Source organism: Artemia sp. Qi Xiang Cuo, chromosome 1 (genome assembly GCF_049724085.1).
Source record: "Artemia sp. Qi Xiang Cuo chromosome 1, ASM4972408v1, whole genome shotgun sequence".
NCBI lineage: Eukaryota > Metazoa > Arthropoda > Branchiopoda > Anostraca > Artemiidae > Artemia > Artemia sp. Qi Xiang Cuo.
This window is the reverse complement of record NC_142794.1, coordinates 59,870,645-59,894,987: the sequence shown is the minus strand read 5'-3', so window position 1 is coordinate 59,894,987 and position 24,343 is coordinate 59,870,645. Positions and strand designations below refer to the sequence as shown.

The 24,343-nt window shown below is 34.9% G+C and overlaps 1 protein-coding gene across 2 annotated transcripts in view; it reads left to right on the top strand.

Moving 5' to 3' along the window:
• The first annotated feature begins 3,888 nt into the window (after nucleotides 1-3,888).
• Nucleotides 3,889-24,343, top strand: part of LOC148956542 (phosphatidylinositol 4-kinase type 2-alpha-like) — a 127,988-nt gene continuing 107,533 nt past the window's right edge. For both annotated transcript variants that reach the window (XM_089085951.1, XM_089085950.1), the window contains exons 1-2: nucleotides 3,889-4,016; nucleotides 12,003-12,262. In XM_089085951.1, coding sequence (XP_088942077.1) covers nucleotides 12,006-12,262 — 257 coding nt within the window. In that variant the 5' untranslated portion in view covers nucleotides 3,889-4,016; nucleotides 12,003-12,005. The remainder of the gene's footprint in view (nucleotides 4,017-12,002; nucleotides 12,263-24,343) is intronic.

Sequence of the window (24,343 nt, the reverse complement as noted above, 5' to 3'; positions counted from 1 at the left end):
ACTGGCAGTATAACTAAGTCTTGCTATTCATGGGGAAACCGTTCCTGAAACCACATTGAGCATTAAAGCTTCTGTAGTTTGCCAGCGAGAACAGGAACAGCTTCGTGGCATTCTACCAGGAAAGAATCTGTGCCTAGTGCCTTGTGATTCCTCAGCTTCTTGACCACTTTTTTTATATCTTGTATTGAGGGGGAGGGAATGAAAATTGACGTTGTTATATGGGGCTTGTTGACTCAGTTGTACTGAGTTAAGGCTAGGGTTAAAGGGCTGAAATGCAGTGGCGCTACTATTGGGAGGCATTTGAGTGAAAGGGATTTTCTTAACAGAACCGTTCCATCTTCGCCTCTCACTCCAGTTGAGGTACTTCTTCTTTTCCCAGTTGCTTCTTTTAGTAGTTGGTAAAGCTCTCTGGTATCTGAATGACTAGCAGCCTTCTGGATATCTGCTGCTACGTGGTCCCAGTAGCGTTGTTTGTATCGACGGGCGGAGTAATGGAATTCTTTTCTCAGTGTTTTGAACACTCAGGAATTGATATTTCTGATGTGTTGTTTCTGTTTTAAAAGCTTGAGGGTGTCTTCTGAGATCCACTTTTTCCGCTTCCGATTTAGCCTACCAAGGACTTTTTTTTACAGGTGTCAGTTATGATGTCTCTGATCTTCCTCCATTCATCGTCTATGTTTAAAGTGGCTGGTTTCTTATCGTCGTTCGCGGACAGAATGTCAAAACGGTTAGACAATTCCAAGCAGAACTCTTCTGCGCCTGCTTTATCATGAAGACGTGCTACATCATATCTCGGAGAGGTTGCGTTTGTTTCTTGGAGGCGATCTTTATGGGCAGGAAAGCTTTAAGAGCATATGATTGGTGCCAATCTTCGATCCTTTTAACTTTTTCCTATTATTTTTTTTTTAATTTTGAGAAACTAACTCTTTACTGAAAACTCAAAACCATGCAAATTCCACTGGCGTAAAAAAGTACTAAAGTAGTCTACAGCAAAATAAATTCTACTTTACATAGCTCTCAATAATCTTTCATATTCCACGTTTTCGAAAACTTTTAGTACACAATCTAATTTCATTATAAAAAAAAAATCAAGCAAATTATTTGCTTGATTTTTATATAAGAAATTGTATTGTTTTTTTTTAGTTTTTGCCATTATACAGCATATAAGAACAAATAAATTACTCTATAAACAGTTGATATCCTTTTGTTTCTCCTTTATTATAAAGAATTTCAAGCTACTGTTTTGAATTTCTCATGCTACATTATATCAAAACCTTACTAGGACACCATCACTTTAAATTTGTCTACTCGACGATAATTTATTGGTCGTCCCAAACTTAGTGAATTAAATCCACATAAAAACAAACTAACTAAATTTTTCACTGTAATTTCGACAAGGCAATTTTCAATGGATTATTTGAGATATTTCAAAGAAGCCGTTGAACCATTATGGTGCATCAACTTGCTGCAAAAATACAGACGAAATTTGACGGATCACGAAACACGGCCGTTTTTTTTCGAGAGCCAAAACTGCCAAAAGTAAGAACCAAGCCCATCTAAGAGCGTTGCGTTTTCCTTCGGATTATTTATTTTTATAGAAGAAACAAACGAAACAATTTCGCCTATAGATTGATAAGAGCTCCTTCAGACCTACTCTTAATACCCCTGTTCTGGGAAAATTAAATGAGAAGATAATCCACTCCCGATTGTATTTTTTGGCTTAGTCTACCCATATGATCCCAAATAGGCTACATAAACAGCCTTTAGGAAATATCATTCTTCAACTGACGCATTTGTTCGCTTAACCAGCGCCATATATGAGTGTCTGTAAGATAACCAAATCCTGGTTGCAGCCTTCTTGGACTTACAAAAAGCATATGATAATATCCAACATCCACTCCTACTGCAAAAATTATCAAAAATGGGTTTTCCAATACCTGTAGTGAATTTCTTTAAAAGTTACCTATCTGAATGCTCTTTTGTTGTCCAAGTAAATTCCTACATCTCTTCTAAAAAGTCTGTCTCCAAAGGCCTTCCCCAAGGTGCTGTCCTCAGCTGTCTCCTGTTTTCACTATATTTATGGGATCTCAACCTACCCCAAACAAATATTCAGTTTGCAGATGATATAGTCCTATGGTCTACCTCAAATGATTTTGAACTAGCCCAATCCAAGTTACAAAAGTCGCTTTATGCCTTTGAATGTTTCTCCAACAATTCATGCATACCCACCACCCCATCAAAATCAACTATAGTACAGTTTCATAACAGGAGAAATCCCCAATCTGCCCTACTAACCCTAAATGGTGTTGTCATCCAAGAGCAACAACACATCAAATATCTTGGCCTCACTCTAGACCAAAAACTAACCTTCAGGCTCCACATTGAAAATGTGAGAATAAAATGCCTCAGAAAAATGCGTATCTTACAAAGGCTACTCAATACGCCTTGGGGTTGCCATGAAAAAACTCTAATAAATTTCTATAAGACTTATATTAGGTCTCAGATTGATTATGGACTAATTGTATATGGCTCATGCTCAAATACCCTACTATGCAGTCTGGAGACTGTCCAGAATACTATGATCCGTGCTATACTTGGCCTCAGGAATCACACCAAAACCAACTTCCTCCTCAGTGAAAGTGGTCTCACCTCTATTACCATGCGTAGAAACATTCTACTTGCCCGCTACTTTACAAAAATTGAAGGTAACAGTTCCCATAGATTACATGACTGGCTAAGAAACCCTGGAGCTTTGAGGGGCCTTGCACGGGAATTTGTAACCACCCAAATGACCTACCCCATACCTTCATCTTCTTTATTTCAAATTTACCCCCGGATACCTTCCTGGGCTAACCCATACCCAGAAGTGAACCTTTTGTTTGCGCCAGCTATTAAAACAGACCTTTCCCTTGCCTATGTAAAATCATTATTTCATGAATTTGAGTCTCAGAGATATATCCACCACCTCCCAATTTTTGTGGATGGCTCAAAAACAGATTCCAGGACTGCTTGTGGAGTCCACTTCCCATCTTTAGGTATAGCAGCTGCTGAAAGGCTCCAAAATGATGTGAGTATCATGACAGCTGAAATAGCTGCCATCAACATTGCATTGGAAACCATTATAAAGATGCCAAACCCCCCAAGAAACACCCCGCTTATAATTTATTCAGACTAAAAATCAGCCCTTGCCTCAATATCACCAGAACATTCAGACTACCCAGACAATGATACCTCCACCACTCTTGTACTATTGAACCAACTACTTAAACAAGGTATATCCACAAAATTCCAGTACATCCCAAGTCACATGGGTATAAAAGGGAACCACAAGGCAGATGAAATAGCTAAATCTGCCCTTCAGCATGAAATAATTTCTGGAAGACCTATCCCAGTAAGAGATGTAAACCATTGGCGCCTAAAAATTTATCTAACAAACCACTGTCCACCAAACCTTTCTCCATTTACATCCCGGAAAGACTCAAAGATGTACCACAGAATACAATCAAATGCTACTGGCCTTAACAGCCAAACTTATCTCTATCAAAACGCAACCATTCCAACAGTAATCAGCCCTCTTTGCCGCCTATGTCAAACCTATGATGAAACCATCAACCATGTTCTTTTTGGTTGCCCTGTGGCAACTCTCAACCATAAAAAAGAATGGCTAACTTTATCTGCTATATTCAAGCGCCTCAAGCTAACCCCTCATATTGACCAACTAACACAAAGTAGACACTCTTCAACTGATGATGCTGAATTGTTCAAAGCTGTCTTTAACTGCCTAAATATAGGTGGTTTCATCAATGATGTATAAAGTCTATTATTGAATAATAATAGTCTAATCTCTATATTTGATTTCCCAGGACACCCCTGACATAATCATACAATACGAAAAAGGTTAAATGGATTCATCCGAAGCCTATAATTGAAGAAGAAGAAGAAGATAAGAGAGTTCTGCAGAAGGGCTACTTTAACAAGCTCCTAAACAAATTTGTTAACTGTCTGTAAGCGCTGAGGTAAACTAAATTTTGGGAATTACATAATTCTTGGCCTGATACTTATCTGTTATAGCGCCAACACTCCAGAAGTGAAGCTATAGGCTAGGCTACCTAGGTCAAGCCTAATGCAATAGGCTAAGGATGGAATAAAGAGTGGTGGGTCTGGGTAAAATTCTACTTCAGCTACTTTTGGTTATCTTGGAAAGGGGTTAAGTTAAGAAAATGAAACTTTTAGGGATGGGTCTACAGGCTAAATTATGGGTAAATTTGCAGGTGGCACAATAGCCTAATTTAGCTAGGATGAAAGTGAATACACCACTTGATGCCTTTGGTCAATATATACGAAATCATATTATTGAGTTAGGACTAAAGTGAATACACCATTCGATGCCTTTTTTATGCTGATTACGAATATAATAAGCATTTCTATTGGAAATGAATTTCAGCCCCCCCCCCTATATAGGCTATACCTAACCCTGAATTGGCCTATATAGGGGGGGGGATTGAAACTCATTTCCGATAGAAATGCTTATTATATTCGTAATCAGCATAAAAAAAGGCATTGAATGGTGTATTCAGTTTAGTCCTAACTCAATAATATGATTTTGTATATATTGACCATGCCTTTTTATGCTCATTCATAATTCAATAATTGCTTCTTTCCCAAATTGCATCTTGAGCCCTTAAAAAGGCCCCAAAGGTAATCATTTTTGTAACCACCCAAAGAAGTTATCAACAGTAGGCCTAGTTAAGTTATTGAAAAGTTGTTAAAAACATATCTCTAGTTTATAAATAAATTGTTCAAGAGTAATATATTCAAAAAATGCTTAGGTCTATTTATAACTATTCAAACCTCATTTGTTGGGCAACCATTTTCCGGTAAAGTTCTACCAAATCATATTATTGAGTTAGGACAAAAGTGAATACACCATTTGATGCCTTTTTTTATGCTGATTACAAATAATCATTCTATTGGAAAGGAATTTCAGCCCCCCCCTATATAGGCCTATGCCAATTCAGGGTTAGGTTAGGCTAGGTATATATAGAGGGGGGGGGGGGCTGAAATTAATTTCCAATAGAAATGATTATTATATTTGTAATCAGCATAAAAAAGGCATCATGTGGTGTATTCACTTTATTCCTAACTCAATAATATGATTTGGTAGAACTTTACCCCATTTTCCTAATGTTTCAAGTTTTTCAAATGCCATTGATAAAATATAGTGCTGAATTTTGCAATTTGAAACTTTGCTGTTGACAATTCAGGGTATATATTTACACATTAGGGGGGTGGGGGTGGGTAAATTTCTTTTAACTTTGCACTAGACCATATGATTTAGCTAGGATGAAAGTTAAAACATAGTTTGATGCTTTTTTTCATGCTCTTTCAAAATTTATATAAAATAGCTTTGGGGCCCCTTTAAGGGCTCAAGATGCAATTTGTGACAGAAGCAATTATTGAATTAGCCTATGAAAGAGCATAAAAAAGGCATCAAATGATGTATTCACTTTCATCCTAACTAAATTATTGTGCCACCTGCTAATTTATGAAAGTATGTCCCAGGAAGGTATTTTGAAGTACCTACCTCCACTCCTCCCCCTCTCTATACATTGCAAATTATTGCATATTACTAGTTGTTTTTGGCTCAAATTTCATTCTATATTACTATTATAATTATAAATCACTGCTTACCTTACACAATTTCAGCTTTTAACCTTGTTTATTAAAATATATTCCACAATCCTATTTCCATTTAATAGACATTTAATTTACTATCTAGCTGACATTGTTTATCAAACAGTTTATGGTAACAACAGGAGGGCTCATTTGAATGGAAATTAAAAGTTCTAGTGGCCTTTTTAAGTGACCAAAAAAATGGAGGGCAACTAGGCCCTCTCCCATGCTCACTTTTTTCCCAGTCTCCTGATCAAAATTTTGAAATAGGATTTGACAGCCATTTTGTTCAGCATGGTCGAAAATATAATAACTATGTATTTGAGGATGACTTAATCCCCTACAGTCCCTGGGGAAAGGGCCGTAAGTTATGAACTTTGCCCAATGTTTACATATAGTATTGGTTATTGGGAAGTATACAGACATTTTCAGGGGGGATTTTTCTGGTAGTGGGGGGGGGTCAGGTGTTACATGGGAGGATCTTTCCACGGAGGAAGTTTTCATGGGGGAAGGGACACTGCTATGAAGGGGGGCACCCAATTTCAAAGCATTATTTAAAAAAAAAACAATCAGAAATTAAATAAAAAACAAGTTTTTCAACTGAAAGTAAAGGGCAACATCAAAACTTAAAATGAACAGAAATTATTACATATATGATTGGGTTTGCCTCCTAGTCAATGCCTTGCTCTTTACACTAAAGATTTTTTAGTACTTTCATAAGAGCTATTTATTCTAGTTAACAGCATCTGTGATTAAGGGGTCAATTTTAAAGAATTGGAACAAAATTTGAACTTTAGTGTAAACAGCAAGGTATTGACTAGGGGACACACCCCCTAATGTATGTATTAAAAATTTATGAATATAGAAGTTTGTTATGTAAATTAATTTGTAAGTTACATATATCTATTACTAATAAGAACATTCATAAATAAAATTAAAAAACTTTTGAGAAAGACATTAAACCAAAAAAATAAAATAAAATTTACATGCAAATTTTGTTTTGATTATTCATATATGGTGAGCCAAAATCAAAACCTGTATTAATTCAAAAATGTTCAGAAATTAAATAAAATGCTAAAGTTAGACTCTTTCTCACAAGTCTATTTTTTAAAACAACAAAAACTTTAGTGTAAAGAGCAAGGTGTTGAGGAGGGGAGAGCCCCTTTCATATACAGAATAATTTCTGTTTGTTTTAAGTTTTAACTTGTTTTTTTTCATTTAATGTTATAAAAGGAACCAGGTTTGTGATGTCACAAAACCAATGCTCTTGTTATCATAATCACTTAAGGATAGGTATATCTTGCAGACAGCAATGGGGTTGAATATGCCATGTAAACTTTCTTAATTAATGAAAGGATTTGACAAGATAGACAGGTTTGACAGGATTTGACATTTGAGAAATTTTGATTTTGAAATTTTGAAAGGATTTGACAGGTTACCCAACTTAAAATATTAAGGGGTTTCCAAAAAAAAATAATCAAAACGAATATCGATTATTTGGTACTTGTGTATTATAAATAACCCACTGCTATTGACTGTACAAGGAAACCAGACGAACAGGTATTTGTTGGATAAATGGATTGCAAAGCATGATTTCTTATTGCGTTTACAATATTTAAACTGCTTTTTTTTGGGGTTTAGGGAGGGAAAAAGGTACCTAGGTTAGGTTGCATATTTAAAATAGGCTGTGCTTTACCCCCCACCCCCTAGTTTGCAAATATATAGCCCAAATATGTTTCTAAACTATTATATTTTCATCCTATTTTATTTCATTAGCATTAACCAAACTTGACTTCTTTTGTGTATAGCTGTATAGGTGGTTTCTGTATAGGTGGGTTATTTATAATGCACAACTACCAATTATTCTATAGTTAAATATATACTTCCACCCCCTCTCTCCCCCTCCCTATTTACACTTCAATAACGTTCATAGCTTCAAGAATGAAGATTGCTGCACTAAACTATTTGAAAAAAAAACCATTTGAATTGATTTAAGAACAAATGGGGTTAGATGCTGTAAATTGCCAAATTTTCTGTTACAATGTTTTAAAAATTAATTACTAAATAATACCCTTAAAAAAGAAATTACTTGGGGTTATAAAGCTCCAATAAATGTTGCATGAAATGGTGCATTCTCAAGGAGATTGAATTTTTTTTTTTTTTTGAAATAGCGCTCTGCAAGATATCCTTCCACATGTCCTTCTCGTCTGCCATATTTGGGTATATTGTCTCCAACTTTACGCAAGTGTCTCTTGATGTTTTGTGTGTGAGTACCTGTTGCAGGGTCAACAAAATTTATGCTGTGGTTGATGCATAAATGCTGATAGCCCTGGCTTGCCAGGCAATCATAGGCCCTCCAACAGTCACTGATAATTGTTGTCCCTGGTAGGATTCAGTTTGGAATAATTCCCAACAAGGTGGCACTACTTCTATCTGGTACAGAAACCATGAATGACTTACATACTTTGCTCTACTCCACCAAATACCCAAACACCATCAACAATCCGACCACGATTGTACTTATGCTTCCCAAAATTTTTGAGTTTAGGGTGAAGGGGGATTTCAAAAACATCTTCCCTTAACAAACTTTTTAAAACGTTTATAAAGTAGAATTTTAGAAAATTTTAGTTTGGGGTGAAGGAGGATTTCAAAAACATCTTCCCATAACATAATTTGTCCTCTAAAGTCGATTCTGATGTTTGTAGAACTCTATCTTTTAGTGCTTTAGAAATATTTAAAATGCTTCTAAAGTAGAATTTTAGAAAATTTTGAGTTTGGGGTGAAGGGGGATTTCAAAAACATCTTCCCATAACATAGTTTGTCCTCTAAAGTCAATTCTGATGTTTGTAGCGCTCTATCTATTAGTGCTTTAGAAATATCTAAAAAGCTTCTAAGGTAGAATTTTAGAAAATTTTGAGTTTGGGGTGAAGGGGGATTTCAAAAAGATCCTCCCATAACATAGTTTGTCCTCTAAAGTCGATTCTGATGTTTGTCGCGCTCTATTTAGTAGTGCTTTAGAAATATTTAAAAAGCTTCTAAGGTAGAATTCTAGAAAACTTTGAGTTTGGGGTCAAGGGGGATTTCAAAAACATTTTCCCATAACTTATTTTGTCCTCTAAAGTCGATTTTGATGTTTTTAATGCTCTATCTATTAGTGCTTTAGAAATATTTAAAAAGTTTCTGAAGTAGAATTTTAGAAAATTTTGAGTTTGGAGTGAAGGGGGATTTCAAAAACATCTTCCCATAACATAATTTGTTCTCTAAAGTCGATTCTCATGTTTGTAGCTCTCTATCTATTAGTGCTTTAGAAATATATTAAAAAAGGTTCTAAAGTAGATTTTTAGAAAATTTTGAGTTTGGGGTGAAGGGGGATTTCAAAAACATCTTCCCATGACATAATTTGTCCTTGAAATTCGATTCTGATGTTTTTAGTGCTTCATGTCTTAGTGCTTTAGAAACATTTAAAAAGTTTCTAAAGTAGAAGTTTAGAAAATTTTGAGTTTGGGGTGAAGGGGGATTTCAAAAACATCTTCCCGTAACATAATCTGTCCTCTAGAGTCGATTTTGATGTTTGTATCGTTGTTTCTATTATTGCTTTGAAAATATTTAAAAAGCATCTAAATTAGAATTATATAAAATTTTGAGTTTCGGGTGAAGGAGTATTTCAAAAACATCTTCCCATTACATAATTTGTCCTCTAAAGTCAATTCTGATGATTTAAGTGCTCCATGTCCTAGCGCTTTAGAAATATTTAAAAAGTTTCTAAAGTAGAATTTTAGAAAATTTTGAGTTTGGGGCAAAGAGGGATTTCAAAAACATCTTCTCATAACATAATTTGGCTTCTAGAGTTGATTGTGATGTTTGTAGCGTTCTATCTATTAGTGCTTTAGAAATATTTAAAAAGCTTCTAAGGTAGAATTTTAGAAAATGTTGAGTATGGGGTGAAGGGAGATTTCAAAAACATCTTCCCACAACATAGTTTGTCCTCTAAAGTCGATTCTGAAGTTCCTAGCGCTCTTTCTATTAGTGCTTTAGAAATATTTAAAAAGCTTCTAAAGTAGAATTTTAGAAAATTTTGAGTGTGGGGTGAAGGGGGATTTCAAAAACATCTTCCCATAACATAGTTTGTCCTCTAAAGTTGATTCTGATGATTTTAGCGCTCCATGTCTTAGCACTTTAGAAATATTTAAAAAGTTTCTAATGTAGAATTTTAGAAAATTTTGAGTTTGGGGTGAAGGTGGATTTCAAAAACATCTTCCCATAACATAATTTGTCCTGTAGAGTCGATTCTGATGTTTGTAGCACTCTATCTATTAGTGTTTTAGAAATATTTAAAAAGCTTCGAAAATAGAATTTCAGAAAATGTTGAGTTTGGGGTGAAGGGGGATTTCAAAAACATCTTCCCATAACATAGTTTGTCCTCTAGTCGATTCCATTGTTTCTAGCGCTCTATCTGTTAGTGCTTTAGAAGCTTCTAAAGTAGAGTTTTAGAAAATTTTGAGCTTGTGGTGAAGGGGGATATCAAAAACATCTTCCCATGACATAATTTGTCCTCTAAAGCCAAGTCTGATGTTTTAGTGCTCTATCTGTTATTGCTTTAGAAATATTTAAAAAGCTTCTAAAGTAGAATTTTAGAAAATGCTTGTCCTTGAAAACAGGGTCCTTTGAGCTATATAACATTTTCTAGCTTCTACAAACTCAAATATTTTTTCATCTAAGTTCCATTTGGCTTAAACGTAAATGTAAGAAATTTAAATATTTTGAACTTCTTCCGTCAAAGCTCTAGCATTGCGTTTGACTTACGGATACGCTAACGTAAGGTCTTATGGAGGGTTATGAGCCTTACGGAAAGCTTACAGAGTTCAGTGTGAAGGGGAGAATGGAAAGCCAAAATTCAATGTGAAGGAACCTTTAGCATCCTAGACAGAAGAAGGTGTATTAGGTTCTCGAAAATACACGGGAGCCTGGCACACTCGAAGTATGCAGTCATAAGTGATAACCTAACCCACCACAAGATCGCCATTATAGGTTGCATCAAGATTTGTGCTTAAAAAAAAGTAAGTGCTTATTAATGTATGGGAACCTGGCACACTCAAAGCATGTAGTCATAAGTGATAGCCTGACCCACAATAAAATTGCTATTGTAGCTTGCATCAAGATTTGTGCTAAACAGTTTGATGTGCATCACTTCCAGCCTAGAATTGTACATCATTGGAGGGGTGATTGCTGCTAATCAATGTAATGCTCACTAAACGATTGGTGCACTTGTTCACCAAACACTGGATTACAGTTGTGCTGGAACCAGGTCCTTTTCAGAGGTTAAATTCATTGTAATGGCCCATGGATGGTATTGAAAAAGCTGAAGCAAAATGCAAGGCCTGGCTGAAGACCTTGCAATAAATATCATTTTCAGTAAAACACAAGTGCCACTTAAGCTGTTTAGATGGTGTCAGAGGGTGGAAGGTGGTACTGCTCTTAGTTCAAAACCTTTATTGGCCTTTTGGTATTCTTTTTTGTTGTATTATTGTTGTTATGACAAATAAAAAGGCACAGAGCTCATAACACAAATTGTCTTCCGTAAAGTAAATGTGATGCTAATGTCATTAGAGGGTTTTGGGGCATGGTGGTCCTAGTTTTATCTGTGGTAATTTCAGTTTGTTCTATTTTTGACTTGATTATCCATTTTAATTTTTGTTTGTTTTTGGATTCATGTAGCGTTTTTTTTTTTTTCTTATGAAAAGCTGAATTACAATCTTGAATTGTTTCAATAATTGGAAAAATTTACTCGATTCTTGATACGATGCTGATCCTTTGAAAAAAACATAGTTATCATGATTCTCAATTTCGATTCATTGTTCCACCAGTAGAGTGAATTGAAATGACAATCTAGAAGTTTCGTTCACAAACTAGACCTATGCTTGCAGGGGCTTCTAGAGACAACATGGTGGCAACACAGTAAAAAAGTGGAAAGCAAAACAAGGCACTGTAATATACATCAGCCAGTCTTTTCTCTGCACTTTTAATGTCTTAAAATTTTAGTGACTTTTTTTTTTTTTTTTTTTTTTTTTTTTTTTTTTTTTTTTTTACAAATTGGTTTAACCTATATGATTTAGGGAAGAGGAGCTTAACACGCTTCCCAGTTTGCTCATGCTGAATAGGAATAAACTACTTATTTCATTTGCTTTAAACAGACCAAGAAAAGGTAACTGTTTTCTCATCCTCACATTTGGGTGCATGCAAAATATATGCTTTTCAAGATTTGTTTGTTGTATATCTTTAGATCTATTTTGTTCTTTAAGAATTGTAGATGTTGATTCTGCATTTTTCAGATAATGAATACACCTGTTGTGCAGTTAGTGGATGTAGCTAGTGATGTTAATGCTCCAGAAAGGGAACTCGAAGTTTTGGCAGTCATGTCAGCTTCCCCTAAAAAAGGAACTCCGAATAAAAAGGAATATACCAAAGTGAATGGTACAACACATTTTGAAGATGATCAGTTGATAGACCTGGATACACCAATGCCATCTGGAAATCAGAGCGTTCTTCCTTTTCTTGAAGGAAGTGGTGAATCATATCAAAATTCTGATGGGTATGTATTTTACTGATACAGTATTACGGAAGTACTAGAAAATTTGTTCTTGTGTCATTTTGGCCTTAGAATAAGACGTCTTTATAGGTCAAGGCTGTCACATGCAAGTGTTCATGGAAGGGCTCACAACAGACTGAATTACTTTCCACATTTGCCTGGGATTACCTACACTTTTTTTTTAATTCATTTTCATAATAATAATCAATTCAAGCTTTTCGCAATAGGATATTGAGTTCACAATTATATTTCTTATATCCCACTTTTGCCTCAGGAGACATTACAGAATATTTACAAAGAAGTCTTCGATTTGTCATTGCCTTCATCACTCCTCTAGTAACCCAGGGTCTTCTACGAGTCTCGTGAAAAGCCAACTTTCCAATAACTGCACAACTTCCAGATCTATGAAGAGGAGGGGGGGGGGGGAATTGGGATATAATCTGGTGCCTGAAAAAAGGAGAGAGGTCCATTTATTTATTCTCTAGTTCCAAGAATAATTGTATTGAGAAACAAGATCATGGACAACAGTTGAATATCAAAGTATGTAGACTAAATGAATTGCTAAGTGTTTTTGTTTCCTGGCCACTTTGTATGATTTAAAAGAGTGGTCAGTCAGTCAGAAATTTAAAGTTTAACAGCCAAAAGTGATTGGAGGGCACATAAGCCTTCTCCCATGACCTTTTTTGCCCCAAGTCTTTGTAACCTCCCATGGTATTAAATCAATATTTTGAGATAGCCTCAGAATAATTGAAAGATGTGCCTCCATGGTGCACTGCAAAGAGGATGTGTGCTCAATGAAAAAGAAATTGTAATCATTTTTTTTTTACCCCAGCCGTTTCAAATAGACAGTAGGATCATAGAAACTAGCGATAGTTCTTATCTATCGGAATTGTTATTTTTAGTGCCTATATAAAGGCAGAAGGGATTGTTGCGCAGCCAATCTCCTTATTATGTAACCCCACCCCCATACATGCATCAGATCAAAAGCTGGATTCACAAAATATTTGCCTCCGGGGGAGGGGGTTTGAATAGAACTCACTAGCCCCAATGGCAAAGACTCGAAATTGTGCATCTAACTCTTTCCTTGTTACATCACACCTTGTGAAATGTGATGTAAGCATATGTGATTTGAGGTACAAACTTGACCCTGACCCTACCCCTCTCCAAAAAATCCCATCGCCCATCCTTGCCAACCTTGGCTCAAAACTTTTAGCTATTCATTCTGCCAAAGAATAGTCGAAAGATCCAGTAAATCTTCCTTTGGGGATGACATGTCCCCCGCAGTTCCAGGGGAAAGGCCCTGAAATATACAGATTTGTCGTTTTAGTAGACAAAGTGGAAACGTTGCACATTGTTTGAAGTAGACTCCGGCGCCGTGCCGACAAGGGGAGACCGGCGGCGGCAAGGTCAAAAACAGCCCGCCACCAGCTCGATCAATGTTGACCGCAAACATTAATGTTTTCATCAGTCTTTCTCAAATCACAGCTTAAATTTACAACAGATTCAAGCCTATTCATGAGTTCAAAACTTCACAAGTCGCTGGCTGGGAACTCGTCTTCTTCGTTATCCTTCAAGAGAAGTAGAAATCTGGTAGAAACGAAATGGCTGTGGCGTTTCAGAACCCTTACATAATAGTTGAAGTATCTATTAGCTATGTATTCTTAATATAAATAATTATCAAAATTAGTAGTTTTTTTTCATTGAGCATTACTGCATACAAAACTTCAAATCCGTATCACAAAATTCGTCAGTTATCTCGGTAAAAACTTCGAATATAAGTTTGAACTTAGAAGCTTAATTTTTTCACCTTTGCCTATATCTGTTTTGTCACCTTTAAAACAGTTGAAATGTTCACTAACTGTTCTTGAATTTTTTAATACTGCGTTGAGTAAAGGTGGTACAAGTTTCTTCAAAATTGCAGGTCAAAGCAGGTTACCGGTCCATAGACTTAGAAAGTTCACTAACTGTTCTTGAATCTAGTAATGCTGTGTTGAATATTCTTCTAATTAAAAATAAATGCTAAATTTACAGGTGCTAAATTTATCATTTTAGTCTTCTAATAGCAAATGAAATGTTGCTGATTCTAAAGCTGGTCTGTCATCCTCATTTATACGACGTTACTATTATTCTCCATGACCACACTGCCTTTTCTATGACAAAAACAATAAGAATTCCAAATAGGGATAGGTCCTTTTATTAGACAGTGAAACGAAAATATAAAACAAAGACTTGTTGAGTAAAGGTGGTACAAGTTTCTTCGAAATTGCAGCTCAAAGCAGGTTACCGGTCGATTGTAATACCCTTAGCCGTTCTTTCGATGTGTCTGTTGCGTCCTTTTGATAACCCTCCTCCATATAGTCAATCAATCATTTTTAATCAATTTATTCAACCAATAAAATCACAACAAAAACAATTCAAGATAGAATGATAGAATAGATTGAATGATAGAATGATTGAGATAGAATAGATTGCACCCGTAAGGCAATTTTGTTTGACATCCCCCTCAGCATTTTCTAAAAGTTTTACCTTAATATTTTTAGCCTTTTTGAAGACTCGGGATCAAATATGTCACCTTTCCCCAATAGCCTACCTGGTATATAAACAATGGGCAACTTATATAACTTACAACACTTGTCCCAAGGGCTGTGGGGACTAAATAATCCTCGGAGGTACAGTAATTTGACCATATCGACTAGTTTGAGCAAGATGGCTATTCCAAAATTTTGATAAGATATCTTTGGAGGGAAGGCAGCTAAAAAGAGAATGGAGGGGGACTGGTCTCTGGCCACTTTTTAACATCTTCTTTAACATGCTCTGAAAGTTTAAGCTTAATATCCTCAGCTTGTCTTGTGATATTTCAGTTACAGCTATTTGGATAAAAAGGATGCATGTACTATAAAATCCTTATGTGTTAGCAAAGGGTAACTTGCATAACTTATATCCCTTGTCCTAGAAGGCGGGGGTGTCAGCGCTGGAGGTATAGTTATTTGACCTTTGAACTAATTGGAGCAAAATGGCTATCTAAAAATTTGATCTGATGTATTTGAGGAAAAAAGGGCAAGGGGGGCTGGTTTTCCTCCAATCACTTTTGACTCTTAAAAAGGGCACTAAAACATTCGATTTCCAGTCGAATGAACCTCCTCCAAAATTTTTGCGACCACCCCTTCTGTAAAAACCTTATATGTCAACAATGAGCAACTCGCATAACTTACAGCCCTTGCTCTGGGGGCTGGGGGGGGGTAAATCCGAAACCATACTTATTTGACCTTCGGACTTCTAAAAACTTTGATTGGATGTATTTGGGGGAAAATGACGCGGGGAGGGGTGGGTTGCCCTCCGATAACTTTTGACTCTAAAAAAGGTAACTAGAACTTTCAGTTCCAAATTGAATGAGCCTCCTTCTTAGTTTATATGCCATCCCCTTCCATAACAACCTTACACGTTAACAATGGGCAGCTTTCATAACTTACATTTCTTGCCCTGCGTGCTTGGGTGTGGGGGGTTGTCAAAATTGGAACCATAGTTGTTTGATCTTTGAACTATTTGAACAAAACGCTCTAGTGATAATAAGGTCTTTATCCTTTTTTTAATTGGGAAAGTATTTTAATGTCATTTTTTGTGTGCGTTTTTCAATTTTGCTCTTATTAAAAGTGTTTAGTTGCTTTACAATCTCGGCTCTAAGCTCCTGAGGAGCCTCGACTTTATCAATTGAAGCCATAATACCTGCTTCTACCTTATAAATTATTTTTGAATATGAAATCCATGTTGGAAAATAAAATTTAGTAGTAGAAAGGAGGGTGCTACTCCGATCCCTCACCCCTGCTGCCACCTATAACTTTTTAAATAATTCATTCAAAGATTATTGATTGAGTCTAATTGGGTCAATGACCTCTTTTTCCAAAGGTCGATATATTTGTTGATGTTGATGTTTTTGCCAAGTGCACACTCGGGGCGAATTTTAAGTTTCGATTACCTCAATTCTCCTTTCCTGAATCAATAATTCACCTTAGAAGCAACACATTAATTACCCTTTCTTGACAAATCTATCAATCATGACATCATCTGTCCGACAATTAAAAACGTCGGACTTAGACAATTCTCTAGTAATTGACCAAACAAATTGACAATTTTTGCTGAAGAAACAAATATGCTGTTAGAACTCCAAAAATATTAATAAAGTTCGCCATGCAAACAATTCTTCAAGAAACAACTTAGCAAGGACTAGATTAACGCGTTAAATGGTTTCCCAGTAATTTGTGACAGCGCAGGGATGCCAAAAACAAAAGGAACACGCATAAATTACGTTTAGAGATTACTTGGGCGAAAGCGTTTTAGACATTTTAGGGAATTATTTCGGCGAAACAGTTAGAGACATTTTAAAAAAAGATTTTAGAAGAGGTTTTAGAAGAGGTTTTGAGTGTGGTCGTTATAATACCCAAGTTCCATCTGAAAAGTGTCGTGAAGTCCCTACCCCAACCCCAAAGGGCTCCGATCCCCCTACCCCAACCCCGAAGGAAGCCCCCGGACCCCCAAAGGCCCTCCCGGGTCCCCAATGAACCACCCGGCCCCCAAGGGCCCCCCGGACCCCTAATGTCTCCCCCCCGGGTCCCCAAAGAGTCCCCTCCCCATTTTTAATACTTTTTTAAGGCTTTATTATATCTTTTCAGAGCAAGTTATTTTCTTAAAGTCCCTCCTAAACCCATTTTCCAACTTGAAGTACTTATCTTTTTCACCCACAACCATACTTTACAGCAATTTGGATACATGAACGCCAAGAAATACTACTCAAATGCCATTTCAGAGCACGTTGATATCTGAATGTCCCTACTAAAACCATTTTCAAGCTTGAAGTACATAACTCTTTCACACTCAACTATACTTTACATATTTTTGGATACCTAAAAACATTTACATACTTTTCAAATAACATATAATAGCAAGTTACTTTCTTAATAAATTTCCTCAACTCATTTTCGAACTTGAAGAACTTATTTTTTTCTCCCACAACTATACTTTACCCCTTTTTGGATACCTCAACACAAAGAGAAACTTTTCAAACAAAATTTCAGAGCACGTTAAATTCTGAATGACCACCACAAACCATAAGTCAAACTTGAAGTACTTATCTTTTTGACCCACAACTATACATTACAGCTTTTTGGTTACCTCAAAACCAAGAAATACTTTTCAAAGACCATTTCAGAGCATGTCACTTTGTTAATATCCCTCCTATATCCGTTGTCCCAGTTGAAGTACCTATCTTTGTCACCAAAAGCTATACTGTTCAGCTTTTTGGTTGCCTCAACACCAAGAAATACTTTAGACAATTTCAGAGCAAGATACTTTCTTAATGTCCCTCCTAAATCCATTTTCCAACTTGAAGTACTAATCTATTTCAACCACAACTATACTTTACAGCTATGTGGATACCTCAACACCAAGAAATACTTTTCAAAGACCATTTCAGAGCAAGTTACTTTCTTAATGTCCCTCCTAAGCCCATTTTCCAACTTGAAGTACTTATCTTTTTCAGGCAAAACTATACTTTACAGCTTTTTGGATACCTCAACCCCAAGAAATACTTTTCAAAGACCATTTCAGAGCAAGTTACTTTCTTAATGTCCCTCCTAAACCCATTTTCAAACTTGAAGTACTTATCTTTTTCACCCACAACTATACTTTACAGCGTTTTGGATACCTCGACACTAAAAAATACTTTTCAAAGAAAATTTCATAGCAAGATACATTCTAACTGTACCTCCTAAACCCATTATCCAACTTGAAATACTTATACATTACCCCAACGACTATACTTTAAAGCCTTTGTATACCTCAACACCAAGAAATACTTTTCAAAGACCATTTCAGAGCACGTTACTTTCTTAATGTCCCTCCTAAACCCATTTTCCAACTCATAGTACTTATCTTCTTCAACCACAATTCTACTTTACAGCTTTTTGGATACCTCAAAACCAAGGAATACTTTTCAAAGACCATTTGAGATCAAGCTACTTTCTTAATTTCCCTCCTAAAGCTAGTCTACAAATTCAAATACTTCTCTCTTTAACCATAAACCAAACATTACAGCTTTTTGGATCTCTAAACACCAAGAAATAGTCTTCAAAGACAAGTTCATAGCAAGTTTATATCTATCAGTCACTTCTAAAATAATTCTTGATCTTGATGTAATTAAATTTTTCATCGACAACTCTAAATTAAAGCTTTTTGTATAACTCAACACCAATTAATAAATTTCAAAGAAAAAATCAGATCACGCTACTATCATAATTTCACACCTAAACCCATTTTACAACTTGAAGTAATTATCTTTTTTACCCACAAGTATACTTTTCAGCTTTTAGGATAACTCAAAACCAAGAAATATTTTTCAAAGACCATTTCAGAACAATTTACTTTCTTATTGTCCCTCCTAAACCCATTTTACAACTTGAAGTGCTTATCTTTTTCACCGACAACTATACTTTACAGCTTTTTGGATACCTCAACACCAAGAAATACTTTTCAAATACCCTATCAGAGCACTTTACTTTCTTAATTTGCCTCCTCAACCCCTGTTCAAACTTGAAGTACTTATCTTTTTTACCCACACCGATACGTTAAAGCTTTTTGGATACCTCCACACCAAGAAATAATGTACAAAGACCATTTCAGATCAAGTTACTTTCTTAATGTCCCTCCTAAACCCATTTTCCAACTTTCATTACTTATCTTTTTCACCAACAACTATCCGTCATACATTTTTGGATTCTTAAACACCAAGAAATACTTTTCTTAGACCATTTAAGAGCAAGTTATTTTCTAAATGTCCTTCCTAAAACCATTTTCCAATTTGAAGTACTTATCTTTTTCACCCAAAACTATATTTTACAGCTTTTTTGATACATCAACACCCATTAATACTTTTAAAAAACCATTCAGAGCAGGTTAATTTCTTAATGTCCCTCCTAAACCAAGTTTGCAGCTTGAATTACTAATAATTTTCACACACAGCTATACTTTACAGCTTGTCGGATACCTCAACACCAAGAAATAAATATCAAAGACCATTACAGAGCAAGTTACATGCTTAATGACCCACAAAACCCAATTTTACAACATGAAGGACTTAAAAATTACATCATGATAACGAAAGAAAAGAAGTTGGATAAACTCAAAACCAATAAACACTTTTCAAAGACCATTTCAGAGCTAGTTACAATGTCCCCCCTAAACTCATTTTCCAAATTGAAGAACCAATTTTTTTAAGCCACAACTCTCATTTAGAGATTTTTTGTTTCCTCATCTCCATGATATACTTTTGAAATACCTTTTCATATATAGTTACTTTATTAATATCTCTCAAAACCCCATTTTCCTACGAGAAGTACTTATATTTTTAACCCACAACTATACAATTTAGCATATTTGATACCTCAACACCAAGAAATACCTTTCATAGACAATTTCAGAACAAGTTGCTTTCTTAATGTCCCTCCTAAACCCATTTTTCAACTTGAATTACTGATCTTTTTTGCCCACAACTATACTTTACAGCTTTTTGGATACCTCAACACCAAGAAATACTTTTCAAAGACCATTTCAGAGCAAGTTACATTCTCAATGTCCCTCCTAAGCCCATTTTTCAACTTGAAGTACTTATCTTTTTCACCCACAACTATACTTTACAGCTATTTGGATACTTCAACACCATTAAATACTTTTCAAAGACCATTTCAGAGCAAGTTACTTTCTTAATGTCCCTCCTAAACCCATTTTCAACTTGAAGTACTTATCTCTTTCACCCACAACTATACTTTACAGCTTTTGGGTACCTTCACACCAAGAAATACTTTTCACATACCATTTCAGAACAAGTTACTTTCTTAAAGACCCTCCTAAACTCAATTTCAAAATTGGAGTACCTATCTTTTTCACACAACCCGATCCTTTACATATCTTATTATAAATAAAAACACCGAACCAATTTTAAATTAAAATTAATTATAACTATAATTTAGTGTTGTTAATAATAAAACAATTTTTCAAATTGAAGTACTTATGTTTTTCACCAACAACTATACTTATTTTTGGATACCTCAACACCAAGAAATACTTTTCAAAGACCATTTCAGAGCAAGTTACTTTCTTAATGTCCCTCTTAAACCCATTTTCAAACTTGAAGTACTTATCTTTTTCACCATAAAATATACATTAAAGCTTTTATGTTCCCTCAACACCAAGAAACACTATCAAAAAATCATTTCAGCGAAATTTACTTTCTCAAAGTCCCCCAACGCAAATGTTCCAGTTTTAATTACTTATACTTTTACCCGCAACTATACATACCAGCTTTTAGGATACCTCAAAACCAAGAAATACTTTTCAAATACCATTTCAGAGCTAGTTATTTTTTTAATGTCCCTCTTAAGCCCATTTTCCGACTTAATTTACATATCTTCTTGACCCACAGCAATACATTACAATTTTTTGGACACCTAAACGCCAGGAAACACTTTTAAAAGTCCTTTTCAGAGCACTTTACATTCTAAATGTCCTGCCAACACCAATGTTATTGAGGTAAGGACGTTTATATATCACACCCCACTATTCTTTACATCTTTTTTGATAGCTCAACACGTCTTAATACATTTCTTAGAAGATTTGAGAGCAAGTTACTATCTTTTTGTCACTCAGAAACCAATTTTCCATCAGGTAGTACTTATCTTTTTCAACCAAAACTATACTGTACAGCATTTTTGGATACCTTAAAAACAAGAAATACTTTTCAAGGACCATTCCAGAGCAAGTTACTTTCTTAATTTTACTCCTAAACACATTTTGCAACTTGAAGTAATTAAATTTTGAAACCACAACTATACTTTACAGCTTTTAGGTTACATCAAAGAATTGGAATACATTTCATAGAAAATAATAGAGCATGTTCCATTCATTCGGAACCACAAAAACCCATATTAAAACATGAACTCCTTCTCTGTTTATCAATCCACTCAACATTGCAGAATTAATGAAACCAGAGCACACAGGAACAATTAACATATGCAAGTTATTAGCAAGTCAATGTCTTTTTGTTCCTACAAAGACCTTGGACCCACTTGTAGTACAGATCTATTTAAACCAAAACTTTACATTACAGCTATATTTATGCCTAAAAGAAAAGAAAAGCTTTGCAAATAACAATTAATAGCACGTTATTGTATAAATGCCCCGACACCCCCCATTTTCCAACTTGAATCAATTGTATGGTTCACCAACCACTCTACTTAAGAGATTTTTGGATACCTCAGCACCAAGACATTCTTTCCAAAGACTATTTCAGAGCAAGTTACATTCTCAATCTCACTCCTAAGCCCGTTTTGCAACTTGAAGTTCTTATATTTTTCAGCCTCAACTCTTCTTTTACATCTTTTTGGATACCTCAATGACAAGAAATACATTACAAATAAAAATAAAGTGCAATAAACTTACTGAAATAAAAAACATAAAAAAATTAAAAACAAGTAGTTATAACAAAATTAACAAAAGGATCTACTTTAATGATTAGTTTATAAAAAGACAACCAGTACTTCTTTTAAAATAACTAATAATAGAAAGTTTAGTGCTTATTTTAGCTCATATTCCCCGGATCCAAAATGTATTTAATTACTTATTAACCCAAAAATCTACTCTTCCTCTTTTTTTTTTCCTCAACAAATAGTTATTACTTGCTATTAACATTTCTTTGCTAGATCGTGTTTAAATGGCTTCACTACAATCAATTTCCAACGGGTAGTACTTTTTTTGGTACACCAAAATTATAATTTACAGCACTTTGGATAGCTCACCAATAGGAAATACTTGTTATAGACCATGATAGGTAAAGTTACTTTCTAAATGTCTCCCCTCAACAAATTTTAACACTGGAAGAAAGTCTCTTTGTCACCCAACCCGATAAGTTAAATATCTTTTTATGAATATAATAAATTAAATTCCTTGCATATACAGCGTAAGATAACGATACTTTATTAATGTAAATCAAAAAAACTTAATCTGATGTTAATTAATTTTCTATTTAGCAATAAGATATACAAATATTATATTATTATAAATATAATAAATGACATACTTTTCATAGAAAATTTCAGAGAACTTAACGTTCTTTTTGAAGCTGGACCACCATTTTTCCAACTGGATTAACTTATCTTTTTCACCCAAAAAGATTATTGACATCTTGAGTTTTTCATAAAAAAAAAGTCAAAAAATTCTATGAACCATTCAGAGCAAGAATATCAAATAAAGTACCTAACAAGCAAATTTTCCAATTTGGAGTACTTTTCTTTTTTATCCACAACTATACTTTGCAGATTTTTGGATACCTCAACACCAAGAAATACTTTTCAAAGACCATTTCAGAGCAAGTTACTTTCTTTATGTCCCTCCTGAACCCATTTTTCAAGGTGAATTACGTATCTTTTTCACCCTAAACTATACTTTACAGCATTTTGGTTACCACAACACAAAGAAATACTTTTCAAAGCCCAATACATAGCACTATGCATTATAAATGTAACTCATCAACCCATTTTACAAATAGGAGTACGCATCTTTTTCCTCCAAGACTATACTTTAAAACTTTCGCGATACCTCAAAACCAAGAAAAACTTTTCATCGACCATTTCGGAGCAAGTTACTTACTTAATATCCCTCCTAACCCCAAAATAAACCTTGACGTACTTATCTTTTTCACCCTAAACAAGACTTGTCAGATTATTTGTTACCAAAAAAAAAATTAATTATTTACTTAGAACTTTTCTTTGTTTTTTACTTTCTTTATGTCCCTCCTAAGACCATTTTTCCACATGATTTAAATTTCTTTTACACCCTAAAATATACATTACAGCTTTTTGGATGCCCTCAAGCCAAGACATACTTTCCATTGACCATTTCTGTGCCAGCTCCGGTCTTAATGTCCCTCCTAAACCCATTTTCCAACTTGACGTACTTATCTTTTTCACCCACAACTATACTTTACACCTTTTTGGATACCTCAACACCAAGAAATACTTTTCATAGACCATTTCAGAGCAAGTTACTTTCTTAATGTCCCTCCTAAACCCATTTTTCAACATGATGTACTTATCTTTTTTACCCACAACTATACTTTACAGCTTTTTGGATACCTCAACACCAAGAAATACTTTTCAAAGATCATTTCAGAGCAAGTTACTTTCTTAATGTCCCTTCTAAAAACATTTTCCAACTTGAAGTACTTATCTTTTTCACCCACAACTATACTTTACAGCTTTTTTGATACCTCAACACCAAGAAATACTTTTCAAAGACCATTTCAGAGCAAGTTACTTTCTTAATGTCCCTCCTAAACCCATTTTCCAACTTGAAGTACTTATCTTTTTCACCCACAACTATACTTTACAGCTTTTTGGATACCTCAACACCAAGAAATACTTTTCAAAGACCATTTCAGAGCAAGTTACTTTCTTAATGTTCCTCCTAAACCCATTTTCCAACTTGAAGTACTTATCTTTTTCACCCAGAAATCTGCTTTTCAGCCTCTTGGATACCACAACGCCAAGAAATACTTTTCAAAGACCATTTCCGAACAAGTTCCTTTCTGAATATCCCTCTAAAACATATGTTCGAACTTGAAATACGTATCTTTATCAGCCACAACAATACTTTACAGGTTTTTGGATACCTCAACACCAAGAAATACTATTCAAAGACCATTTTAGTGCAAGCTCATTTCCTAATGTCACCCCTAAGCCCATTCTACAACTTGAAGTACTTGTATTTTTCACCTTCAACTATAATCTACAGCTTTTTGGATACCTCAACACCAAGAAATACATTTCAAAGACCATTTCAGAGCGAGGTATTATCTTAATGTCCCTCCTACCATCTTTATACAACTATTAGTACATCTATTTTTAAAGCTCAACACGACAATACAGATATATGTTTACCTAATCAAAAAGAAATACTTATCAAATAAAATAAAATATATCGTAATTTTATTAATTTCCCTCCTAAACCCATTTTCCAACTTGAAGTACTTATCTTTTCACC